At 41.2% G+C, this 27,702-nt stretch overlaps 1 protein-coding gene across 1 annotated transcript in view; it reads right to left on the bottom strand.

Annotated features, from left to right (window-relative positions):
- Nucleotides 1-1,838: 1,838 nt before the first annotated feature.
- SLC25A13 (solute carrier family 25 member 13) overlaps nucleotides 1,839-27,702 on the bottom strand; it is a gene marked incomplete at both ends in the record, with an annotated part of 202,965 nt that continues 177,101 nt past the window's right edge. Inside the window, 4 exon segments of the mRNA XM_079712019.1 lie at nucleotides 1,839-2,025; nucleotides 2,293-2,383; nucleotides 2,475-2,633; nucleotides 13,534-13,672. Of these exon segments, the coding sequence (XP_079568145.1) occupies nucleotides 1,839-2,025; nucleotides 2,293-2,383; nucleotides 2,475-2,633; nucleotides 13,534-13,672 (576 nt within the window).

Genomic DNA, 27,702 nt, shown 5'->3' with positions numbered 1-27,702 from the left:
GTAAAACACCACCTAAATTTCTAAGACATATTTGGAGTCTTGTGACTGGTCTTTGAGATTACAATATAAATACCACTTGTCACTTTGAGCAGGGATTAGGGGTGAGTTCAGGGAGACGGAGGGGTTTCTCTTTGGTGTTTGCCAAACCAAAACCATGGGGGAGCCATGTATGTATTTGTCCTACCTCTGGTGAGAATAACAAAGCTTTTGTTCACTGAAAAAACCAAAACAAAACAGACACTTTCCAATTCTGAACAATAACTTTGAATGCCAACCTGCTGACCTACAGCAAGACAGACTGAAAAATGGCTGTGCCATCTGGAGGTGAATTTCGGAGAAACAGAAAGTTCAAACTCACTGCTAAGTTACTCAGCAGCCCCCTCAGGAGCACGATTGCAGCCTAAGAAGAAGAGCCCTAAGTTCTGTTCAAGACTAACACCTTTCCACCAGTTGTTACAGTGTTGGCCAAATATTACCAAAGGTCAGACACAGTGGTATATGGTTTTGGTATGAGGAAGAGTCGGAGAAAATGAGAAAATACCATTGCCATTTCATACCAGTTTTCACGCCCAACTGCCAGTGAAGCTTTATATTAATTCTCACGATAAGAAACTGCCAAAAGCACCGAGAATGACTAGAACAAGTGTCAGTTTGCTAGGTTCCTCGCTCCTCTGGGGTTAAATGTAGTTTCTCTTATTCACGCTGAACACTGGCATACTGGAGACAAGGGTACACGTCACCTTGAAAGATGAGGACATATCCGTGCCAATACGAACAAATCGCCCTCAAAATGAAACACAGAGAGTCCAATGATGACAATTATTGCGGTCATTCGCCACGTGACATAACAAGAGCAAACAATTCAGTAGCTTTAAAAATAGTTTATTTCCTTCTTCACAAACACATGAGCCTTCCGACCATTGTGCAGGGCACCACGAATTAAATAAAAACTTACATTGCAATGTATTTTTCTTCCATGATTCAAGATAAAATGGATTTTAAAAGCAAATGGATGCCAATTACAGGGGATTGGGAGGGGGCGAGGGTAGGTACCAGTTAACAGGGAGGCACGCGTTTTTCTACAGTGTTTATTGAAATAGGCAGCAATCAGCACATGTGCTTCATATGAGTAGTTACCCCAAATTAGGAGAGATGCTGCATAGCCTGGTTTCTCCATGTATAGAGTGCAGTGCCAACAGTACTTTCGCTAAAGCACAAAAGACTTCTCCCTAGTAGTCTTCGTACCAGTAAAAGAATATGATTATTAAACATCTTCAATGTGGTTTTCATTACAAAAAAAACATGTTTCACATAAAAGCTTCATAATATAATCCAGAGACAGAATTAGTACATGCTTAAAATCTGAAGCCAAGCTGGCTATTTCTGATAATGTGTTCATTTCTTCCAGTGTTTTTTACTTTCACAAATATGCACCCAGTTTCCTACCAGGTTAAATAGACATGGAACACTTTTGCTCTGAGCACCACGATTCCCTCTCAAGAGCCTCTTCGGGGCCATAATCCTAACCCTAAGGAGAACGGTTCTAATTTGTATTCAGACTTGCTTCTTCCTCCACATCAGGTTAGTGTTGACCAAATCCCAGCAAACGTCAGACACAAAGGTTTGTGAGCAGAGGCCCAGAGAATAATTATGAAAACTTTCACAATGATCTAGGTTAAGAAACCACACAGAAAATAAATGATTTCACCTTATAAAAAGCCTCGACTTGAATTTAAACAGGAGATGGAAGTGAAAGGAATGAAGTGTTGCTTCAATCCAAGATGGGGAGTTCTTCATTGCAGTAGCAATAAAGCCACAGCAATAGCCCAGGGACGGTCCTACGGGCCTCTACCAATGGCTTGTGAGGTAGATACTGACGGCTCGAAGAGAGGTAGGTAAAGCCCAAATTTGTTTTCAATCCCTGCAAACGTCGCAACTGCCAGTCTGTAGCCCCCAGCGTGATCGGGGTTGGGAGCAGGCAGTGTGACCCTGGACTTAGGAACTGGCTCGGCTCCCACGGGCTTCCTAAAAGGAGAGAAAATAGAGCGAGAATCTGAGTTTTTGTTTTGTTTTTTAACTTGGTAAAAACAACGTTCAAAAACTGCTAAAGTCTGGATCAGAGAGGAATTGTGGAATTCTAGTTAGCTGTATATTTCCTTTTGAAATGAGTCTGATAACGTGACTTCAGTATTTTCCTACATCTTTTCGACTTCATCATAGGGACTAAACAGACATACCTTTCTCAATGACAACAGAGTATCAGAAGCAGCTGAAATGTAGCAGGATACTTACACTCCTCCAAAATCAATGTAGAACCATCGCTGCAGCAATTCATAGGTCAGCAAAGTTACACCAAACTGGGGGGAGGAACGAAACACACGAGCTTTGAAAGAAATAAGAAATAACAGATGCAATGAGATTTTAAAAATTCACCTGATACCAAAGGTTTAGTTAAGAGCAAATTATTTCCATACCGCCAGCTCCTTTCCACAAAGCTTTTGGGCCTTCTTCCCGAAGGATCTTCCTAAAGCAGTCTATCACTCCGCTGTAAGTGGTCTGGCCGGCCCGGGCGGCCACCTGTAATCGAGTCTTGATAACATCAGCGGGGGTCACTAGAGATGCCGCAGGCATACCTGCAGGAAAGACAACACCTTCGCAGTCCAGTCACATTCTCCCTATATAAAAAGAACTGTGCTTTGAACTGCCGGCCGTGGAAAGAAAGTTAAGAATCGGATGAAATCAAATGCCTCTTTGCTGTCCCCTCTGGGAAGCACAGCTGTGACTCTCGTCCGCAGTGAAGGAGGCTCCAACACACCTAGAGGAGCACACGCCTCGTCTCCAGATCACCAACCTCCGTTTGTTATGCTTATATTCTTAAATAGTTTGAAGGAATTATTTATCAAGACGATGACTTCGAGTGGTTGAGAACGGAGAAAGATTTTGTTTGTTTGTTTTTTCTTTTGCTTTCCTGTGGAAATCAGAGTTACTAGGTCTGAGTTTTCAGAGGTGAAGCTTGTTATCCGTCTCCTCTTCCTGCTTTTCTGGCAGTCGGCGGTGCCTTGTCACATACACTCAACCACCCCCCACCTTCCAAACCCTCACCTCTTCATTTACATCAGAGAAAGACTTTACTGACAGCTAAACAAACTGTGTGTGTGTGTGTGTGTGTGTTGTGTGTGTGTGTGTGTGTGTGTGTGTGTGTGTGTGTGTGTGTAGTGACCTGAAGGGGAGGCGCCCACAGATAACACTTCAGGATTCCTCTTTCCTATGACTGACATCTCCAGAAAAAAATATGACAGAAAGCTTAAAATTTACATTGGCTGATAATCAATGAAAAAGAAACAACAACAACAACAACAAAAACCCTCCCAAAATTACCAATGGGAAATTTTTCAACAGTCATTTTATCCAAACTGGGGCAGCCCATGTTTAGATTTTTTAAAAGCGAGACTGTACTCAGAAGACACTGTCTCTTATGGTTTTATTACTTTTCCATTATGAACCTATTCCAAACCAAAATGGTCAAATGCAGATGCATAAATCTCCTTTGCTTTTTTTAAGGCTTAATAATTCTGTAAGAATTTCTGTCCAAACCAACGTGGTCTGGCTCACAACTCCATCTCATCCTTCTAACAGACAGCTTTAAAGTTACAGTGTGTGCGTATGTGCCCGGGGGGAAATCTGCAGAGTACACGTTTGCATTTATATCAGTAAGCTGTATCTTTTCCTCTTCCATCTATACTAAGCTCCTCAAACATTCATTTTAACAGTTTTTATTAAAATGCATCACGTTTTTGCATGTGAGAAAGCTCACTTTATATCCAGTGCTTTACTGGATAAGTCATACTGAATTTCCTATTAGCTTAGAGGAATTATTTCAACTTTGAGCCAGGAATTTATCCTCCAACATAATGGAAGGAAACATGAAAAATGCTTAGAAACCCACTGTGTTCACACCACCAATTTTGTTTCACTTCCTGGTTTAGAAAGAGTTTAGCAAGGCTGTCTGCTTTAGACACGCAATAAAATCCTCCTTACAACGGTGGGGAGGCATGTCAGAGTGTGAATGTGAAAGACATACAAGCAATAAAATGGGTAAAAAGTTTCCTTCAGTTAGGGCAGTTTTCATAAATAGCTACTTGTTATGAAAAAAGAGAGAAGTATTGGGGAGGGCAGGGAGGAAAGACATTTATCAGTGGAATAAAAATGCCAAGAGAAACGTGTAAGATGTTAAGCAAGTTGTCTGGTAAAAAGTGATTGGTGTGTGTGTTGGCGGGGGCGGGGTACTGGAAACATGGCGGCCTGCACACGACTCTCATCCTCTCCACCCCCTGCTCCCACCTCTCCTAGGAGGACAGCTGCCAGGGCCTCGGAGGGACTGTGGATATCCCTGTGGACAGGGGATTTCTGGTGTGGAGATTTGCTAAATTCACCTGGAGAATAGCATCAGGCTGCTCCAAAGCAAGGCCAGGAAGGCAGCATCCACCGGGAAGAGCTTGGCCACCAGAGATGTGTTGATTTGGGGGGTCAGGGATGGCAAAGACTCTCAGCCAATTTGCCTGGTCCCTCCCGGCTTGCAAAAGGGTAAAGACAATGCTGAGCAAGAGGTCAAGTCTTGGGACTACCCTGGTGGTGCAGTGGTTAAGATTCCGTGCTCCCAATGCAGGGGTCCCGGGTTTGATTCCCGGTCAGGGAACTAGATCCCACATGCATGCCGCAACTAAGAGTTCACATGCTACAAATAAGGAGCCCACGTACCATGACTAAGACCCGGTGCAACCAAATAAAAACAACAACAACAACAACAAAAAGAGGTCAAGTTTTCTCTCTTCCCAAAGATGGGAGAACAAGAGAAGGCTAGGCAACAGGGAGGCAGCTTTTAGGTTCCTCAACAGGAAGGGGACCACTGCCCAGCTGGTGCTTCAGAGATGAGACAAATGGTGAGAACTTGGGGCCACCTGCTACCTGTGTGACTGGAACAACTTGGGTGTTCTCCAGCCAATAAAATAATTATAACTCTTGGGCTTCCCTGGTGGTGCAGTGGTTGAGAGTCCGCCTGCCGATGCAGGGGACACGGGTTCGTGCCCCGGTCCGGGAAGATCCCACATGCCGCGGAGCGGCTAGGCCCGTGAGACATGGCTGTTGAGCCTGTGCGTCCAGAGCCTGTGCTCTGCAATGGGAGAGACCACAACAGTGAGAGGCCCACATACAGCAAAAATAAATAAATAAATAAAAATTAAAAAAAATTATAACTCTTTAAGGGGGTGCCCAGCAGCTAGAGAGTAGAAGGTCATTTACAACAAAAAGAAAGCATGATTGGCAAAACACAGCTTTGGTACAAGGATATGTTGTATAACACAGGGAATATAGCCAATATTTTACAATAACTACAAATGGAATATAACCTTTAAAAATTGTGAATCACTATACTGTACAACCGAAGCTTATATAATATTGTACCTCAACTCTACCTCAAAACACACACACACACACACACACACACAAAAACAACCCAGGGGCTTCCCTGGTGGCGCAGTGGTTGAGAGTCCGCCTGCCGATGCAGGGGACACAGGTTCGTGACACGGTCCAGGAAGATCCCACATGCCGCGGGGCGGCTGGGCCCGTGAGCCATGGCTGCTGGGCCTGTGCGTCCGGAGCCTGTGCTCCGTGACGGGAGAGGCCACAACAGTGAGAGGCCCGCGTACTGCAACAACAACAACAACAAAAACCCAGCAAGGACCAATGAAAAGATATCATATGACAAAAAATACGACTTTGGGGTAAGTCAGCCTTAATTTTCACAAATATCCCATTAGTATTTGTAAAAAAAAAAAAATGTGCTTCTCTGTTTATGGGATACAGTTAATATCTATGTATTTTGGATCAAGATTAAGTTTGCAGAACCCCTTTGCACCCTTATTTATATTATCTACTTGATGTATCAGTTTCGAAAAGTGTAAAGATTTTCATTTAGAAAGAGAAAATACCACATTCTCGTCATACTTTTAACTTGAGGTTTTATAAGACGATATTATGTTGATAATACAGAGAGGCTTCTTAGTGAACTTTACCTTTTCTAAGTGTAAAATATGCCTCTGTGCTTCTGAATGCTATTTTTAAACCCTGAATTCCATTTAGTTTGACATTAATATTGCTACACTTGCTTATTGTTGGTATTTGCCTGGTACATATTTTTCAATCCATTCTCTTTCCATCTTTCTATGTCACTGTTTTCTCGAATTTCAGATGACTAGATTTTCTTTCACAACTTGGCTAAAACTGTTTGTCTTTACTAGGGGCACTGAACGCATTCAGTTGTGGCTCGCAGACTGATTTCTGCCATCCTGGGTTAGTTACGGTTTTTATTTTCTCTGCTTCTAGGTGTTTCCCTTTTGATTTCCACCCTTTCCTGACTAATTCAATTTGTCTAAATATCATGAGCGTTTGTTACACAGGTGTGAGTTACAGTGTGTGCAACGAATGAGCACTGACATCTCTGCAAGCTGAGGAGGCGGTGCCCCCTCCCTTTGTCTCCCTTTCTATGTTACTTGCCTCCCAACGACGCTTCTGGTACAAAAACACATAAGCCAAGGTTAGCAGTCATTCAGACCGACTCTCGGGTTTAACTTTTATCTGCTCTGTTTCATATACCCCACAGTGTCCTCTTTCTTAAGTTCGCTTTTCATTTGGCCTCCGAGAGGTCTGTGAGGGGCACCTGTGAGTCCTGGCTGGGAGGGACTACCCTGGTTTGGCCTCTGCTCCTGAAGGCAAGCGTGCCTGCTGGGAACATAACTGCAGATCAAGACCTCCTCTCCTCGGCATTTTGACGGAAGCCAGCACCGCAGATGAGAAGCCAATCTTCCATTACTGATTGGTTTTCTGTCCGCTTTTCCTTATTGCTTCTCCCTGGATAACTCCTATTAAACAGATGTTAGACCTCTCAGATTCATCCTACATATCTCTTAAATTTTCTGTTATTTTTCATTTATGTATTTGTGATCCATATTCTAGAGTTTTTTGTTTGTTTTTTCCCATGACTTTATTTTCCATGTGTCAAATTTGGTGTGTGTTTTTTTTTATGGCTTTCTAAGTTTGGCAATCTTTTTATTAACTTTCAAGAAAGCCTCCCTACTGAGTGTTTCTTTCAAATCTGAGGACCCTAATTATAGTTCTTAAAAGTTCTCCTGTATTCCCTGAATTGCCTGTTTTCTCTGTAATTCTTCTGTTTACTTACCTTATTGCTCCTTGTTGTCTGAGGGGACCCCTGGCTGTCTACTGACATTCAAGTTCAAAGGACAGGCTGATTTGTGCTGTGGACAGCTTTCCGCTGCACTCTGGGCCAGCCTCACCCACAGGCCTCTCTCCTGAATGGAGAGAGTTTGTGAAATGGGTGAGGCCCGTAACTGCATGCAGGGGCTAAGATAGGCTGGCAGGGCAGGGACCTTCCGAATCCTGCAATGCGGGGTGCTTCACTCTGGAGGTAGAAGGAATTATTTTCTACCCCTCTTTGGAAGAGCTGCTGTTAGTTCATTTCTTTCCCCCCACCCCCCGCATCTGCGGTAAAGGTCTGGAATTACCGTTAAGCCTTGCCCTGCTTTCTTTCAGTTCTTTACAACCGCCCTCTCCAGGCAAGTGTTCCCTTCCTTTAGAATACAGCTCTGGGCTTTTAGCCTCCTTTCAAATGTTGCCTGAAGTTCCATATAAAAAGGAGAAGAGAGAGGAGCAAGCCGACCTCCCCACGGTAAATGCAGTTCCTTAACTCTTGTTAATGATTTACCCTAAAACCTCCCCCAACACTCAAAGCATTTTATCTATTGTTCACTCTGAGGTTAAAATTATCTGGTTTTGCTCTTAAATTAATAAAAGTAGTTTCTCCTGCTGGTGTTCTGGGCTGTGGCATTTTTCACTTGTTTCAGGTTTTGGTTCCTATCTTCTGAAGGCTGGTGCTAATAAGGAGTTTTTTTGTTTGTTTGTTTGTTTGTTTTGCGGTACGCGGGCCTCTCACTGTTGTGGCCTCTCCCGTTGCGGAGCACAGGCTCCGGATGTGCAGGCTCAGCGGCCATGGCTCATGGGCCCAGCCGCTCCGCGGCATGTGGGATCTTCTCGGACCGGGGCATGAACCCGTGTCCCCTGCATCGGCAGGCGGACACTCAACCACTGCGCCACCAGGGAAGCCCAATAAGGAGTTTTTTAACATGTATTTTCTAACATTTTAAGGTATTTGGGAGGAGAGATGGATCAACATGTTCAGTCCATTACCTTGATCCAACCTCTCCATTACTTTTTTTTTTTAAGGATCTAAGAATTGCTTTTAAATTATCTTAAGCTTTATGTCTACTTAATTAAAAAATTGTTAACATTTTATATAATTATGTGCCAATGGTACTTTTCTCCTAACTTAATTCTTCTAATACATTTGTAAAAGCATCATGATCAGTCACACACATAACTCTTCTAAAGATATTCCTGAATTACGACTTAGTCTAAAGCTAATTAATTCAAAGACAAGATCACAAGACCATCCCTGCAGTCTGACTTGTCCTCTACCTCACCACTCTGACAGGATCATCTGGGATGAGCGGTCACTCTATAACATTTGAGAAGTATTAGATATCCTTCATTTGATATTACCCATAAACCATAGTGAAATGCCCTTCACTAATCAAAAACGTAACACTTAATTAGAGTGAGTCAGAATTTGGTTCCTTAATTTCAGGCCCCTTGCTTCAACCCTCACCTTCTGACAACACATGAGGCACTTTGGCTAATGAACATAAATTCAAATATCTGTTGGTCTTAACTCGATCCTGTGAATTAATGGAGATGTTCCCAGTATCTAAATATCTTCCCAGTTTATCACTAGATACATAGACCTAAAAAAATTTAATATTCTCTACGTTTTAAGATACTAACAACCACCTGTTAAAAAGCTGTATATTGGGTTTCCCTGGTGGCGCAGTGGTTGGGAGTCTGCCTGCTAACGCAGGGGACGTGGGTTCGCGCCCTGGTCTGGGAAGATCCCACATGCCGCGGAGCAACTAGGCCCGTGAGCCACAATTACTGAGCCTGCGCGTCTGGAGCCTATGCTCCGCAACAAGAGAGGCCACGATAAGTGAGAGGCCCACGCACCACGATGAAGAGCGGCCCCCGCTCACCGCAACTAGAGAAAGCCCTTGCACAGAAATGAAGACCCAACACAGCTATAAATAAAAAAATAAAAAAATAAAAAGGCTGTATATTACTAAAGCAATCTAACTTTAAATCAAATCAAATTTTTGGAGAAAGTAAGGTAATACTTACTGAATAACTGAAATTCCTGTCAAAACATAAAAGGTAAAATCATGTTCACTAAACCCAGATCCATCTTATGTATAATAGTATTGTTCAACAAAAAATATACGTATCCTGTATAAGAGATAAATTGAAATATAAAATATAAAAATATTTTATATTAAAATGTGTATTTTACATAACATAAAAATAGCATTAAGACATTTCTTATAATAAATAAGTTAGTGGTCAATTACTGTTCCTCATAGCTTATTTTGAGATCAGCTTTTCTCCTTTCTCTTCATGACAACAAAGATCACTCTGGCCCTGGGACCTACTTCCTGGGCTTCTGTGCATACCCACCCCATCACTGTGTCCTCTCCTGAGGAAATGCCTTTCTTCCCCTGGTATCCACAAGAGGAACATGGGGTCTGAACTGGCTTGCAACCAACAGCCCACACACGTGTGGTGCATTTTGTGCTCACTGCCCTTCTTGATGGTATTGCACTGGGCACACTTCTGACCAGTCTTCTTGCCCTTTCCATACTGAATTCGGCTCCCCGGCCGAGCACACCTGCAAGGCTCTACACTCAGCAGATGGTGGCCCTGCTTCCTCCCAGGACATCAGTTAACTGCTTATCACTGGATATAGATTTTTATGTTTATCTTACTAAAAAAAAAAAAAATTACTAATCTTCCTTATTAATTCTGATATTTTTAGGCATTTTAATTTGGATTTTCAGGTAAACAATCATTTTCAAATAATGATAGATTCATTTCTTCTTTTCTAATATTTATGCCTCTTCCTTCCTTTTCATATTTACCACATTGACTGGAACCTCCAAATAAGGCTAAAAAACTGGATAACAGAAACATCCCTAACTTTAATGAGAATAGAGGTTATGACAGTTGCCATTGGCTTCTGATATCTGTTATGAAATTAAGAAAGTAGCTTAGTTCTCATTACATAGTTTATACAGGTTTGTGGAAGATAAAGACCATCAAGCTTTGTGGCTTATGTGTCCTTTCAAGAAAAAACCAGTGACACAGTCTGTCTTATATTGTCCTGTCTTACAGGGAAGGGGAAGATGGACAATAAAATGAAGGTAAACGTTCTATAGTCAGCGTGGCAGTTCACTCCCAAATGGGCCTCAGTGATCTTCACCTGCTGGTGCTCACACCTCTGCCTCTGCATGGTCTTCGTGCACGTTACGGAGGGCTGATCAGCAGGACTAATAGGACGGTGTGGAAATGAAGGAGTACGACTTAACAAGGCTTGGTCATAAACACACTGCAGCTTCGATTTGCTTCTTCTTCTTCTCACCTTCCTCCCCCAACTTCTCCTGCCCTGTCCCTCCCTTTCCCTCCTCCCTCTCTCTCTGGTCTTGCTCTGGGGGAAGCCAGCCGCTGTGTCACGAGGACATCCAAGGACCTATGGAGAGGCCCTATGGCAAGGAACTGACGGTCTGCCAATGCCGTGGGTCCTGCCAATGCCATGCGTGCGACTGAGCCGTCTTGAAAGCGCGTCCTCCGACCCCAGTCAGGCCTTCTAGAGCCCTGGCTAACATCTTGACTGCAACCTCCTGACAGACTCGAGCTACAGGTCCCCAGATAAGCTGCTCCCAACCCACAGAAACTGGGATAATAAACATTTGTTGTTTGAAGCTGCTAAGTTTGGGGTAACCTGTTATGTGGCAACAAGTAACTAATACAGAAGGTATGTGGAAAACAACTCTGAAAGACAACAGGATGGCTAGAGGGCTAAAATAATAGCAGAATGGGGATGTAAAGCAGTTCAAACTTTCAAGAAGGACATGGCAATGCCTTAAAAACAATCATAATTTTTTTTTTAAACCAGCAAACTCACATCAGAGAATTAATTTCTCCCAAGAAAACAATCCAGAATAGGGGGACAAGCCTTATGTACAAAGATGTTTTTTAACAATACCATGTATTTAAATTTTTTTTGAAAAAAAAGTTTGTTATCTAAGATTGAAGATGATGTAAGTATGCAGCAAATTAAAAATTTTGTTTACAAAGTTTTAAATGACATAAGAAAATTAATATTATTATTGAACATTTAAAAAATAATTATTATGTGCCGGGTGCTTTCCTGGATCTTTATATCCATTAATTCACTTAATCCTCATAATAATCTTATAAGACTAAGACTATTCTTATTTCCATATAGAGGTGGAGAAACAAGCCTAGAGGCATTAAGTAACTCATTCAGGTCATACAGTTCTCAGCAGGGAAACTGGAATTTGAACCCAGATAGTCTGACCCCACAGCACATGCCATGAACCATTTTGCTGTGATGGTGAACAACGCTTCCGAAACGATACTAAGTGAAAACCACATACCCATAACGTGATCACAGTTCTGTTAAAAACCATCCAAGGGGGGGAGAAATTAGCAAAAATATTAAATGGTGATTATCTTAGAGTCATGGAATAATGGATACTGTTATCTTATTTACGTGTTCCGATACTTTCCAAATATTTTACAATGGTCAATATTTTCATAATCCAACAAAAAATAGAAGACAATAAACTTTAAAAGAGAAAAAAAAATCCACTCGTAATTTCTACTGTAGAAATTACTGATCTGCAAGATCACCCAGGAAAACTTGTACCCAGAGACAAAAATTATGTCTGGGTAGCTATCTTCTCCAAGGGAAGAGTTAAAGGCAATATTTTTGTGGTTCAAAGAAAACAAAGCTTGGAGAATGTCCTAGACTTTGATCTGAGCTCTAATACTTATCTTCTGATGTTGCAGCTGATTTTTGGAGTGAGTTACAGACAGATTCTCTTGGATTCAACATAATGATGGCTAACACGTACTGAGTATTTACTCTCTGCCAGGCTACAGGCTAAGTCCTCCACATGGGTGCTCTCACTAGAGCCTCATAGCCACTCTCTCCCGTCAGTACAATTACCATCTCCCTTTATGGCTGAGGAAATCAAGCCCAGGGAGCTTAAGTAACTTGCCCGAGGTCACATACTACTAAGTGGTATGTCAGTTCTCCCCAGTAGGTCCTACCTTATTTCAAGTAAATAACTGGAAATAAATTGTATTATATACACCCTTTTGGTTCAAAAGATATTATCATTTATACATCTGTAAATGACATATAAAGGACACAGTGAGTGAGTCAACGGCCAAACTGGGATTAAAACAGGGAATCTATGGTTGAGTCTTGAGATCATGATTTTCTGATTTAGGTAGAGTGGTCCCACTGCTACTCATACAGTGAGGCTCCCTGAGCAGCCAGGAAAGGACAGCCCTGCCTCATACACCAACATCACCACCTTTGAAGAAAAGGGATTAACCAAGAATTACAGAGGAGCCCCATGGGTTCCCGCCTCCAGGGCTCCCCAGGCTACAGGCAGGACACGGGGCTCACAAAACAGCAAACAACTCCTCAAAGCAGGGGGTAATTCTCAAGAGGCTCAAGCCACATGTCTGATGAGAACAACACCTGTATCAAAATTGTTTGGACCCAGGCACCCCATGACTGCCTTAGGGTCTGTTAACTCATTAAATGTTTGTCACCACCTGGAGAGCTAATCCAGATTGTTCTAGCCTTTAGGGTCTCTAAACAAGGAGAAGCATCAAAGAATGAACTCATTCCTGCTGGGGCTATAATCAAATTTCCTCTAAGGATTTACACTGGGAATGTAGAAGCCAACGTCTGCGTCTATTTTCTTCTGTTGATACTTTCACTGTAGCACTATCGAAGACAGTCATTTCTCTCTGAGATTCAATACACGCCCCCCCGCCCCCAATCTTACAACCTTACACAGCTAGCAGGAATCAGGTATCTAATAGACCCAAGCTGTTTCTAGTTCTATTACATTTCTTTTCTCTCAATGACAATAACTACTGCTTAAATTTTGGACAAGTTTTAGGTACTGTTTTGGTTAGACACCTTTAAGGCACAAGTATTAACGTTTTAAAAAACTTCTGACTGAACAGTTCTTGTTCTTACACCATGAAGTGAAACTATGAAATGACACGGAACCTGAATTGGAATCCAACAATACTACAAATGCACCAATTTTTAACGAGCTTTTTTTGGAGTTGAGAAATTAAGCTTGTCTAATAGTCTAACCTGCCAGAAGTTAAGATTCATTTCTTTCCCTTTCATTTTAGTAGCTCTTCAAAGCAATCTAAAGCCATCTCACATGTACCCTGTCGAGAACTATAAGCAAAAATTCCAGTGCAGTGGCACAGTGGGAACAGAGCTCTGAGGACACTCACCGGCTATGGCGCCAGCTAAGAGCAGGCTTCCGGGGCTAATCTGCCCATCTTCATTTGCAAGGGAAGCCTTCACATGAGCATAGCATGGGAAGTAGATGGCCGAGAAAGGAATGTCCCGCAGAAAGCATGCTTTGGCACCCTGTACGTTTGAAAAGGAAGAAAAACCACATGAAACACATATCCCATTCAGAAGATCAAACTTCTTTGGAGCTTCCCTCAGAACAAAATATTCCTGGAGAAGACCAAATTTGTACTTAACAAGTTGAAAGGGGAACAGAAAAAAATATATATAACCCAAATTCTGCAAGTAATAAATCAGAATCTTGTATTTTAAAATAAAACATTTTACTGTGTGGTATAAGCGAGAGGGGAGAGTTCTTGTTTATTCTAATGGTAAGATTTCGATGAAAACATTTTCGGAACTCTGCCTGCCACATCCTTTTAAATCCCTAATTGATGGCAGGTCACTGGCATTTCAAGGAGGATCTGTTCTCAGAAGATGGGCAACAAAAACCAAGATACCTCTGTGTTTACACACTAGGAAGTGGACAAATTATAAAGATGGTAGGGGAAGGGGTTTTTCATATTGTTTGAGACTCCGATGAAAATGTTGGACTCTTTCCCAGAAAAAATTACACATATGTAAAAAATTAGACACCTTTTCAAGGGGTTCATGGATTCCCCCAATTTAGTCATATACTTAGCCCGACTGCCCCAGGGTTTATGAAACATTGATAAATGCCTGTCCTAAAGCCTTAAAATGTTTATAATAATTCCTATATATTTAAGAGCTCGGTGTAGAACAATTAGCAACTAAGGCAAAGTCTTCACCAAATAGTTTCTGGTGCCAAAATAATGCCATGGGGAGGCCTTGAAAATTGATGCATGCCCAGAAATACGATATAAAATTCTAATGAAAACCACAAGACATATACTGTGTTTTAGGTAGGGTAAACCTACCTACCTTCAGAAGCCCCCCCTTTTCAACACAATGATTTAATACCATTTCTTTCACAGATTTCTAATGCCCAAAAATGTTCATCAAATTTAGAGATTCTTCAAGGAAAATAATGAATCCATCCAGATTCCACAGATCTAGCCAAGCCCAGTGACATTTATTGAGGTCTAGTGATGTTGGCTCTCCGGTATTTGCCTGATGTCAGCCTCCAATCTGTCAAAGTTCCTTAACACTACACATCTGTTACTGCAGCCTTTGCTTTTCTGACACCCGCATTATACTCCTGACTCACACTGAGCTTGTGGGTAATAAAGCCCTTAGTCTTTTCCATATGAACCTCTATTAACCTAGGTCTACTGTAACTTAATTAGTTGTCCTAAACAAGTAACATAAGCAGGGCTTTGTGTTTAATCCTATTAAACTTCATCCGAGTTTGGCCCATCCTTCCAACCAGAACAAATGCTTGGAATCTGGATTCTGTCATGTTGGTTGTTCTTCAATCAACTCACCCATGGATGTGTTAAGCTGCTTCTGGCCACTTTGAGTACAGATCCCCCATCACGTATGGCCAATCAGCCCACACTTCTGTTAACACCCAAACTGTTAAATGCGTAACTGAAAAGAAGAACTACAAAATTCACCACACCCAAATTCCTCATTTTATACATGTGCAAATTGATGCCCAGGACAGTTAACCTATCAATCCCACGTTTATTAAGGGCCTTGCTGTTGGCTTGCTTAAGGGACCTCCTTGGAGGCAGTGCCAGAGACAGGTCCAAAACTCAGGAGGCTCAAGTTTTTTCCACCCCTCCCAGTTTTTTCAAGGGGAAAAAGTACAGTATAACACCAGTATCCATGTAGCGTCCAATCCTTTCCTGATGATTAGTTTTTCAAAAAGTTATAAGCCAGGGAGTTACTGTGTAAGGGTAATACTATCACTCATTTGTTTGTCTATTTTCACTTCCTTTTCCTTATTTTGCCTACAAACCTTCCCATAAGTTCTGTTCGCTATTTGCTCACATGCAGAGTCTGTCCAGGAGATATTCAAATTAAATACCAAATGACCAACTCATATTAAGATCAGTTAAATCTTCTTCATGTCTGGCTCCTTCAATATAGTAAAAAAATTGCCATATTACTGACTTACTAAACAAATCACTTTGGAGTAATTTTTAGGATGATAAAATTCCTCCTCGCACAAATTTTGTTTTTAACTAAATCTATTAGTTTTTACTATGGACCTCATCTCCCACATTTCTGCATCTATAGAACTTCAGTCTATATGCTCTGCTCATTTTTTTTTTCTTCTTTTGCTGGTAATATTTTCCCTTTAACATGTTTCCCCCCATTAGAAAATATTAAGTGCCTATCACAGACAAAGTAAAGTATTAAAAATTTAAATTGCCTTAATTTAAAGTATTAAAAATTTAATTTGCCCTTAATTTTCACCAGCAAGAGATAAACACTGCAACCACCATATATGTTTTGGAGCATCGCCTTCAAAAGTAATATTATCAACCGTTCCATAGTCGGGGTCATGCTTCTGTGGTTCAGTTATGCTTTTCTTCTCCTTAAATTCATGCTATCCAGTTTTTTGGTTTTCTTTTTTGTGGGAGAGTGAGGGGGCGGTATGGTCTAACATCTCCTCAGCCATACTGCCTAAATTTCTTTTCTATATGCTGTTTTAAAAACTCCACCATCATCATGGTCTTGGCTGCCCTGTGGATCAGGCCCAGTATTGTCACCCTTCTCAAAGCTTTGTAATGACTTCACTTTCCCATTTTCCTCTCCTGGTCAGCCTGATTCCTCTCAGGTAAAGCTACTCGATGCCCCATTCATCTGATCAATCCAGGCACACCTATCACTCTACATCGTCTTTGATGACTGCTAAGCTAGGCACATCAACCTCTTAAATACCTCCTCTTCATTCATTTAAACCCAAACACCACCCTTTCCAAGTAAGTAGAAGATAGACAAGGAGCAGATTCCACATGGCTCCACACTGTCTACACTTTCTCAGTGCTGTATATCTGCCTACGTCAGTGTTGCCTATTTCAGAGTGTAAGCAACCAGGAGCCAGAAACTACTGTCTGATTTAATTTAGAAAACAAGAAAATCTTGGGCTGTTAGGGCCTAAGACATGTTCCTGGTGACACTGATTTGGCTTTGCCAACTCCCACAGAAAACACCACAACTAAAGAGAGAAATGAGAGGCTTTGGGATATACTGATACGTGACCTGAAATTAGAAATATCCCTGTGACACAAGAAGAGTAAGGCCAAGTGAAGAAGCAGCTGGGTTCTCCCAAGAAGGAACTCTGCTTTCCTGAAATCATGACAGTAAATCATGTATCAGTGTGAGAATATGAGCCTAATAAGAGGTGTGATATGCTTTAAGAGATGTCTGAAAACAGTTCCAGATGACTAAGAAGAAAAATGACTTGATCAAAACACAGATGAACAAACAAACAAAGAAAGACCACATCTAAGGAAAAGGCGGAGCTACACTGTGAAACACTAAAGGAAAAATGGTCAGAAATATGCTGTATTTTTCCTACCAGGGATCAGACAATGTGCTTAAATAATTTATGCATGCTGGAGCCAAGGTGAGACTCTGTAAGACGTTTCAGTTTTCTGATTATCTGAAAAACAGGAAGGAAAGGGAAAGTGAAGGAAGAAAGTTACCTTGTGGAATGGCCACCATCTCTGCTTCACAGAGGCAGGACCATCTAGCCAGCAAGTGAAAACGTTTAGAAACTCTAATTTCCACTGAGCAAGGTATGAAGCAGCCCTGGGACCTGAGAGAGGTACCCTCCCCTCTATGGCTGTGTGGCTGTGTAATGAAAGAGCGCTGGGGGAAACAGAGCTCTGAACCTTCCTCTCCTGTCAAAATGGCCAAAGGTTGCCTTCTTCGGGGCAGAGAGGGGGACAGGGGTTTAGGAATACACAAGGAAATAATTATTAAAGTCCCATGTAAAGTATCGAGTCCAGGACAAGTGTGAGGGACGGTGGGGATGAGGAGGTCTGTGGTCCCTGCCTCTCCCGGAGCCTGCATCCTCCCACACCCCAGCACCTGCTCAGGCATCTCCCGGCAGCACATCACTTCTCCTGAGTCATGAGGTGTCTCTCACCTCTCTCACACCCCAGGCATCAAAGCCCAGTTCCCAAGGAAAGCTAACTTCGCAAAGGGTTGAAGAAAAAGGCACAGGCTTATTATATTTTCCTGGTCTCCTCCCCTCCTCCTCCCCCGCCCCCCGACTTCCTCCAGGCCTAAGACACAAAGGCAGGTGCCAGTTTGGCACAATGAAAAGGGAGACAGGATGTGAGAAAGGCATTTAAAGTTCCAACAGTGAGAATGTTCCCCAGATTCCTTGATAAATCCTTCACTTCTCAGTGAACACCCATCCTCCAGTCCTACATCAAAACATAAACCTGTTCGACTTGAATTCTACTTGCCCCACGTACCATTTTTACTAAGTGATCAGCCATTCTGAACAGGCAACTTTATAATAAAGGGAAACATTCCATGCTGCACAAGAGCCTGCGTCAGCAACACAGAAAGAAGTACTTTGGCCATTAAAAAATTAATAAATGACAAAGTGTGTACCACCTAAAATAAATCTTTAAATGTTCCTCCCCTTAAGAAAAATCCCCACATTTCCCTGCTCTAGGCAGCCCTGCCCTTGGACATTCCCTGGTTGGCCCTGAAGTTCCTTTGTACACACAGTAAAATCACTTGGGGGAAATTAATAAATGAAAAATGCAATCATCTGATCTCTTACTCTTCGTTAAAGCACTCTTTCTCCAAAAAAGGGAAATTATTATTATTTTTTTTCCTTTTTAATAAAAGGCCCACTAATAATAGACAGGAACAATAAAAGGCATCTCAGGGGAGACCTATATGTGAATAAACTAGAACCAAAACTCAGATCTAGTTTAATTATCAACTCTGGCTCCGTTCCAATTCCATATCCCTCCAAAGTCTCTCCGTCACCATTCTAGTTAAGGTCTAGGAACTTCATTTAACTTCAGTGGTCCATGATGCACACAGGCCAATTAGACAGGTTTAGAGACGCTGGCCACTGTATCGCCAAGGCAAAGGAAATATCTGTTTTACTTCTCATGCTTTTTTGGATGTGGACACTATGGTGAAAGCCCAAAGGAGCTTTCATCAATTCTTAAGTTGCTGGAATCATCCACCCAAGCTTACTCCGGCAGCTCTGTTTGGCATGAAACTGTCAAAAGATAAAACACAACAGGATTTGTATCTTACACACATACACTGCTATCTCCAGTGTCTTTTTCCTTCCTTTAAAGCTCTTCATCTTGGATGGTATCACACCTGCCCAATGAATCTGAGGGAAAAAAAACCATCCTGAATGATGGTGGTTGATAAAGAAGTCAGGGCCAGGGCAGGTCTTTTCACATGCTAATTCCTGCTTACTCTAGCTGTACCTGCAAATACAGCTTGAAACAGACTATTTCTAATACAGGGGAAGGTAATTACACTCACAAAGGCACCTCTGTGTCAGGGCTGGGCACCAGGAGCCAGCAGGTCTGGGAGACAGAGGCTTAACAGAGACTCCTGCAGTGAATGCACATTGTCTAGCATGGGGGAAAATGCCAGACCGGGGGGAACCTGCAGCATTCAAGACAACAGTGGTGCACCTTGTCTGGGAAGGTTATTTAATGCTTCTGGCACCTGTAGTCAGAGCCACCCCTCTTTTCCTACTTTACAGGTTTAGAATTTATTTGGCATGTATAATTGTATATTTTGATCCTGGAGCTACAAACAATGGGCAGCATGTCATGTCTTGATCCCTTAGCATTCCTCTTGGTTTCTCCCAAGCGAGTTAACCCTTGTATACACAGCCTGGCAGTACCTCTCCTGCCCAGTCAAGGGACAGTTAGGGATTTGAACAGGGTGCACTTCAGTATCTTGCTGAGAAACATTACTGGTGCCAAGCTCCGTTATGTTGTGTCACTGGCGTTAAAGCCAAATCAACCAGTCAACAATTGGAGACTCCATATAAGTGACACTGAAATTACTTCAATTTGAATATAAAATATCAATGCCTACTACTTGCTTTCTTTAGTCCAGGGACTTTAAGATTATTGGTGTCTCCCTAATTTCATTGCAATTCTAACAAAAGCACCCTGGTAACTCAAGGTTTTTTGTTAGGAAATGCCACTCGTGTGCCAGCTCTAATTCTCTACTGTTCTACTATTACATGTTGCTTTGCCATCAATGATGCTCCTCATTTAGATGGACTGGAAATCCAATAAGTGGCTCAGAGTTTTATTACATGGAATTTTGGTCTCTGAGAAGCTTTGTCCCCGTCACAAAGCTAATCTGTAAAAAAGTCCCATCTTTTCAATTTTTCTTTTCTTTCCCTTCTTGCTGTCTTTCCCCCCAACTTCTCCCTGCTACCTATTTGCAAGTTGCATGGTTTGTTTCTAGTCCCAAGGTTTAGACCCTGAAATTTTTACTATAAATACTTAACTTACAGTCTGTTATCTTTACCTTCCTCCTATATAATACTTGCACATTAGACTACTTAAATTATAAGCAACCCCTCCATCTTATCATTGTTATGGACTTTAATTCTAGCTCAGATAACATTAAGCATTGTAATTACCATCATACATGCATACGTATATATGTATGCGTATATATATATATACACACACACACATTTAAATTCAGACAATGTTATTTAGACTAAATATTTACCACTTTTCTTTGCTCTTCATCCCCTGTTCCACCTCCAAACTACCATCTGGAATCACTTTCCTCCACTTGAAGTACATTCTAGAATTTCCTTTGGTACGGTTCTACCAGTGATATGCTTTCTGAGTTTTGCTAGTCTAAAAATTGTCCTTATTTTACCTTTGTTCCTGGAAGACATTTTTACAGGGTATAGAATTCTATGTTGAAAGGTTTTTCCTCTACACACTGAAGATACCATTCAAATGACTTCTGGCTTCCACTGTTCCTGTTTCTAAGTTAGCCATCAGTTCAACTGTTCCCCTTTAAAGACAATCTGCTTTTCTCTCTAGCCACTTAAGAGCTTCTCTTCAGCTTTAGCGTTCAGCAGTCTCATTCTGATTGTCTAGTCTGAATTAATTTTATTTATCCTGCTTGGGATTTGCTGTACTTCTTGAATCTATGGATTGATAGCTTTCAATGGTTCTGGAGAATTTTCAGCCATCATTTCTCCTTTCCTCCTGGTTTTCTTTTATACCCATTAGACCTCCTCACACTTTCCTGTGTCTCACTCTCTGTCTCTCTATTCTGAGTAATTCTCTTACTAATTCTCTCTTCAGCTGTGTTTAATCTGCTGTTAAAGCAAGAATTTTTGAAATGCTGAATTTTAAATTTCAATCGTCATAAATATATTCACCTTTTTAATTTTTAAAACAAAAACATTCACTTTATAGCTATGATAATTTTTAAATTTTAAATCTTTGGAGGTTTAAAATGCTGTCAGTTGTTTTTGCCGTCTCTTTTTAAAGTGCCTTGTTTCCTTGTGTGATTTGAGACTTTTGTTTATGAGCTGCCCATTTTCCTTGGAACATTATCTATGAAAATTCTTTAACATCTGGGCTGAAGGTGGGTTCCTCTTAACGAAACTTGTGTTTGCTTCTGCCAGGTAGCTGGAGGCACTACCAATTCAAGATTATTTAAAATAAATTCCCAGCTTGAGAGTTTTCATATCCCTCAAGAAATATAAATTCAGTCTGCAAACTTATGTGAGACAAGCTTGGAGTTCCTGATTCTTAGGGGTGGGTTTTCCCCTCCCCCTTCTCTCTCCCTCCACTCAGAAACAAAGCAATTTTCGTTGCTGTCCAGATAGTATGAGGGAGCATTAAAAAAATTTTTTTTATTGAACTATATTTCATTTACAATATTGTATTAGCTTCAGGTGTACTGCAAAATGATTCAGTTTTATATATATATATATATACACACACACACACACACACATACACACACACACGTGTCAAAATGTATCATCTTAAATATGGATCTATATCTGAATTCCGCCACTCCACATCAACAGCAGGATACTGCAGGAGCAAGAATACAGACTTTGGAGTCAGAGACCTGGGCTCACATGACTGCTCTGCCACTTAGCTACCTGATGTTGAGCGAAGTTCTTAAAGTCTCTGTACCTCAAGTTCCTCTCCAAAAAAAACTGAGTAATATTTGTACTGACATAAGAATTAAATTTAAATTCAATGATTAATATAAAGTACCTAGTATAATACCTAGCACAAGGATCTTCAATAAAAAGTGGTGATATAAAGACAATTACTATTATCAACGAAAAGCACACTGTCCTGTCAGGAGGTGAAAACAGAATTAGCTGATATAGTCTTTAAACAACTGGCAGCTGGAGTGTGACTCCTATATGGTTTCATACCTGAATCACAGGAGAGCTCTACATTTATCAGGCTAAGAGCAAATCTTTTATTTGGCAGAAGACCTAATCCTATCAAGTAAGCTTAAACTAGTTTGCTAAATTGATCATACTCCACATGGGACTATGGCTGTCACAAGACATATCTCCTTAATTTTAGAGTAGATGAACATTTCTCAAATTAGCCATCTTTTAAATACAGAATTTGGTCACAATTAGAAACCAGAGAAATATAAGGATAGATTAGTAGAAATATATCTGTCACTTCTGGAAAATATATTCAGAGCCCTCTATGAACAGTGGACTAGTAGCATCACTTTCAATACTTCTAAATATAAAGAACAGCATATTATATTCCAAAAGATGAACTAAAATAAAAAAGAGCTGTTGAAACCAATCCTGCAGGCACTTAGCAAAAAACAACAACAACAACAACAAAACAAAACAAAACACTAACTGGATAAAAATGTTTGCCTCTAGAAGGTTACCCACAGCATGAGGCTAGGAGACTAATGTTTTATTATTACATACTTTTTTATATCTGAATTTTCTCCTTTTATAAGCTATACTACCTGTTAAAATTAATTTTTGAAAGAACTTTATGGCACTAGAATTATTCTCTCACCTCCCTTAATACTGATCACTTTGAAGGCAAAATGAGGCCATACTCATCTCTGTAACTCAGCACACCTCATAGAGTGTTAGTCCTCAACAAATATTTGGTGAGTGAATGATAAAAAATTAACCATTTTTTAATGTTTTAAAGAATATTTTCTAGCCCCCTTCAGCACACTCCATTTCTTCCAGCACTGTTCAATAGAAATAGTATTTTTCACGATGTCTCCTTTTATTTGCTGTTCCAAATGTAGGTATCATTACTATCCTCTTTTACTGATAATGCATTTGAAACACAGGGACAGAAAGGTTTTTTAAGTCTTTTTTTTTTTTCCAGTTTGTTTTTTTTTAATGCAAATTTCTAAGCAGAAATAGGGACAGTATTACATCATTTCCAATATTAGTTGCAAGTTCACACCATGTTAGATACAAAACCTGGCCCCTTGAGGTACCTGATACCCTCTCATTAATTTCTAAAATAACTGTCTTTTAATAAGACAAAATGCCCAAAATGTTCATTTTACAGCAGATATTTATGACAAAGTTATCAGGAAGGCACAAAATTATTTTTCAAAGAACACAAATAGCTATCATTTGGGTAGCAGCTTGGCTCACTGTCAGGTGATGTGGCTCTCTGCAGGGCACGTGGGGTTTGCACTGCTACGCTGGTTAATGCAAGAGTTAAGGAAACAGAAGGGCCCTCTTGCCTCGCAATGGATAAAATCATTTTAATTTCTATAATTTAAAGAGTTGATATCAGATCTAAGGTAACATGTGCTTTAAAAAACAAAACAAAGCAAAATTGAGCCATTCTAACTAACAGTTTTTAAAAGTATTGGGTACTAAAAGGAATGAGGAAAAAATGATCATATAACTACCCTGACCTAAGCTATCACACATTCGTGCTGTTTGGTGTCCTCTCAATTCTTTTCATCTCCATTTTCCTAGCACGCTCGCATCAACAATGACACCAAAACTGCCAACTGCTCCATATCCGTGTGTAGCATAGAACCTTGTCTTTGAACTTCCCTGAATTATCTATCAGACATATGCTCTCTCTCATCTGGCTCAAGATATCTCTAGGTGATAACTCATGTTTCAAAGAGAGATTGCATTGAGTTTGAAACCCAGCCTCCCACTTCCTTACAAGGTATATGACCTTAGAAAAATTACCTAAACCCATCAAGCCTTCTTTTCCTCAACTGTAACTTGGAGCTAAAAAAACAAAAAAAACCCTATCTGCATCAGTAGGCTGTAGTAGGGATTAAATGATGTAAAGTGTATACAGCTCTACACATGGGGCCTAGCACAAAGTGAGCCCTCATCAAACATTAGCTCTAACGAGCTTGCACGCACATGTGAACAAACACACACGCTTCTAAGCCTGGACCCTGCCTCTGTCCCTCCTGAAAGTCCTAGCACCATATCTGATCTTGCTATATCTTCAGATGTTTCAAATCCTTCCATTTTCAGTGACTCTTTTTTCTGTCTACAGACAGGCATGGTTCTTCCAACAAATTAAAACAAACCACAAATCTCTCAGCCTCTTCTCCCCTGTAACGTTATCCCTCGCCTCTACTTTTTCTTCCAGTTGCTGTATGCTTTCACTTTTGTTTCTTTCACAGTAAAATCTTTAGGTTGAATGGTCTGTATCTGCTAATATTTTCTCAACCAGGTTTCTACCTCTACCATTCTCCTTAAATGGACTTCTTAAGGATAACCAGTGGCCTCCATCTTTAAATTCAAAGGCCTTTTCTTGGACTTCAGTCCCCTTGGTCTGCAGCACTTGATACCACTCAACTTCTTCCTCTTCTGCTTACATCTCATCTCTCTACCAGCTCCCACAGCACTGTTTCTTCTGGTTCTCCACCTGATGGCTGCTTCTGCTATTTTCTCCCCCATACTCACTTAACTCCTGCCACCCTAATGAGGGTAGTTTTTGAGTTCCATCATTGGTGTCCCATCGGCTTGGGGATCTTACCCACTCCCATAGCTTCATGCTCGTGGATGACCCTCAGAAGACTGTCTAAAGTTCGCATCCCTCTGACAAGGCTCTAGTCCTACATTCAACAGGGTAGAGTAAGAAGAACACCAGACAGGGAGTCAGGAGGCAGTCTCAGGCCTAGCTGTGCCCTGCCTACCAAACACCTAGCTGATTCTCCTATGATTTCTGGGCTTCGATTCCTCAATTATAAAGGTAACACCAGATAGAAGGTCTTTGAAGGTTACTTGCAGCTTCTCAAATATTACGAAATTATAAAATTTACAGTATCACCGTCCATCCAGGTGCTCAGGCCAGAAATCTGGGCTGATTTAATCTTCTTTTACTTCTCACCTTTCATCAATTTCCAAGACTTTGTGAGTCTAACTCTCACACATCCTTTAAATATATCCCCCTACTGCCTCTCCCCTCCGTGAGGCCCTGGTTGAGGTCACGGTCATCCCTCCTCCTTGCCATCCCCAGTCTGTATCTTCCTAACTGGCCTCCCAGCTTTCTGTCTTGCTCTCCCATGTGGCACTCTCCACACTGACGCTGAATTACCCCTCCTTAAACACAAACCCTATCATGCCATTTGTCTTTGCCTTCTACCTGGTTAACTATGACTCATCTTTTAATGCCATCTCCCCTTCCAAAGCCCCCTGGCTTTCTTGCTATGAGTCAGCTCCATCTCTCTTAGAACTCTGTGTGCAGCACTCTGACAGCCCTTCTCAACTGCATGTGTTGTATTCCAAAGGTCTCTTTACTTGCCTGACCGCCCCCATGAGATGGTAAACTCTTTATAAAAACATGCGCTATGGGCTTCCCTGGTGGCGCAGTGGTTGAGAGTCCGCCTGCCGATGCAGGGGACACGGGTTCGTGCCCCGGTCTGGGAAGATCCCACATGCCGCAGAGCGGCTAGGCCCGTGAGCCATGGCCGCTGAGCCTGCGCGTCCGGAGCCTGTGCTCCGCAAGGGGAGAGGCCACAACAGTGAGAGGCCCGCCTACAGCAAAAAAAAAAAAAAAAAAAAAAAAAAAAAAAAAAAAAAAACATGCGCTATAATTCATTTTCATTTTCCCAGTGCCCAGGGCAGAGCTTGCCAGGTGAATAAATGGAGCCTTCGGAACCTGGGAAAGCGACCTTTCATCTAATTGGCTGTTTCCTTTACGTTTGACCTCCCCAGTATCCTGGTCTTCTGTGGTCATTACTTGTCAACTTATTCTCTCTCCATGCTTTCATATCATTGCTAGTAACTTGGAAACACCTGGCTTTTGCCTACTATTTATTTGCTCAACAAATATTTATCAAATGTCTACTTATGTGCCAGAAGCTGTTACAAGCAGCACTGAGCAAGCTAGGTCTTTGGTATCACAGTTCACTCTGGATGAGGGAGAGACAGAGACGGACAGAACTATCAGATGGTGATGGGTGCTATGTAGAGACCTGGAAGAGGGGGATGTGACAGCGAGTGACCTGGTGTCCTTCTGAACAGGCATCTGCTGAGCTAAGATGTGAGGGGAAGAGCCTTCAGGGAACTGAAAATGAGCAGATGAGCCTGGAGTATCTGAAAAGGAAAGGTGGCCAGCATAGCTCACAGAGTAGGCGGGCGGTACAGAATGGAGGGTCAAGAGGACGGGGCCAGCAGGGATGGAACTGGGGTTCTAGTCTAAGCGCAGTAGGTTCTAGTCTAACTGCTAGACAGTTTTTCACCAGAGACACAGTTTCTGTGTCTAGGGCACACTAGCTTCTTATTTCCTCTGGTTTCTACTCAAATATCATCTCCTCAGAGAGGCCTTCCCTGGCCACCCTATTAAAAGGCAACATCCCAATTCCATCCAGCCTGCGCCCTTCTCCATCCCCTCACCCTGCCTCCTTCTTCTTCAGGGTCCTTAGCTCCACCTGATGTCATATATTTGGTTTCTTGACGGCTGACTTCTACCCACCAAAGTGAGCAGTGGCTTGGCTTTTCACAGTGACATTCTAAATGGCTAGACCAGTGCCAGGCACACAGTCAGACCTCAAGAGACGTGTGTCGAGTGACTGAATTAACCTGACTTACATTTTAACTAGATCACTCAGGCTGCTGTGGGGACTACGGATTTGACGGAATCAAGAATCAAAATAGAGAAACCCATGAGGAGGCTTTCACAGAGGTCTGGGTGAAAGGGAAAGGTGGATGAATCAGAAGAGAACTGCCACTTGGGTGGTTGTAAAACCATGTAGTGTCCCTTAGTGTTAGAAAATTAGCATGGCACGATGTCCTCAAAGCCATGACTAAACAATTGTTTTCTTCATATGGGGCCATGAGCTCATAAAAGCAGGTATTTTTAAAAGCTGCTATCTTGAGAAATTATTCTTACGTACTTGTATGCTACCAAGATAAAAGTGATAAACTGATGAAATCTGACAAAATCTACTAACACTAAAAAATGCACATGCCCCTTGACCTAACAAGTTCATTGCTAAGAATTCATTGTATATACTCACAAAAGTATGTCACACTATATGCAGGGATGTTCACCCTGTCACTATAATGTTCCCAAACTAGAAACAACTTAAATACCCATCAATAGGAAACTGCTTTAAAAAAAAAAAAAAAGAAAAGAAACTTAAAAGAAACTTATATACAGTTATTAAATAAAATGAGAAAAGAGAATTAAGACATATTGCGTGTTTAGGAGGATTCTGTTTTTGTTAAAACACATAGATACACCATTGATGTGTGTGTCTGTACAATTTTTGATAGAGAAAAGGGAGAGAGGGAGGAGAGAAATAAATACAGATTTAAATAGAAAGGTTTTCTTTTCTTAACGATATATAAAAAACATAAGCAGTGGTAATCCTTTAAAGAGAGAATAGGGTGGTCAGGGGTAAAGAGAAAATTTTACTTTCTTAAAGTCATTTCTGAATTATATCATTTTTTTGAAACATAAACTTGTATTTTACTTTAAAAGACCAAACAATATCCCTTTGAGATAACTAGCAGAATAATCAAGAACATATGTCATCACTTGCTTTCTGATATTATGAACAGCAGCTCCAATGATTCATTTATATACACACGATGAATGAACACACATACACAACACGCATGTATGTGGATGAAAATACAACTGGATGTGAAGCCTGTGGATATGGAGGGTCAACTGTATTCATTGTACTACGCCATTTTATAGAAGGGACTTGAGCATCTG

This window comes from Hyperoodon ampullatus (genome assembly GCF_949752795.1).
Source record: "Hyperoodon ampullatus genome assembly, chromosome: 9".
Lineage (NCBI taxonomy): Eukaryota > Metazoa > Chordata > Mammalia > Artiodactyla > Ziphiidae > Hyperoodon > Hyperoodon ampullatus.
Note: the sequence above shows the minus strand (reverse complement) of the source record. Positions and strands in the feature narration are given on the sequence as shown.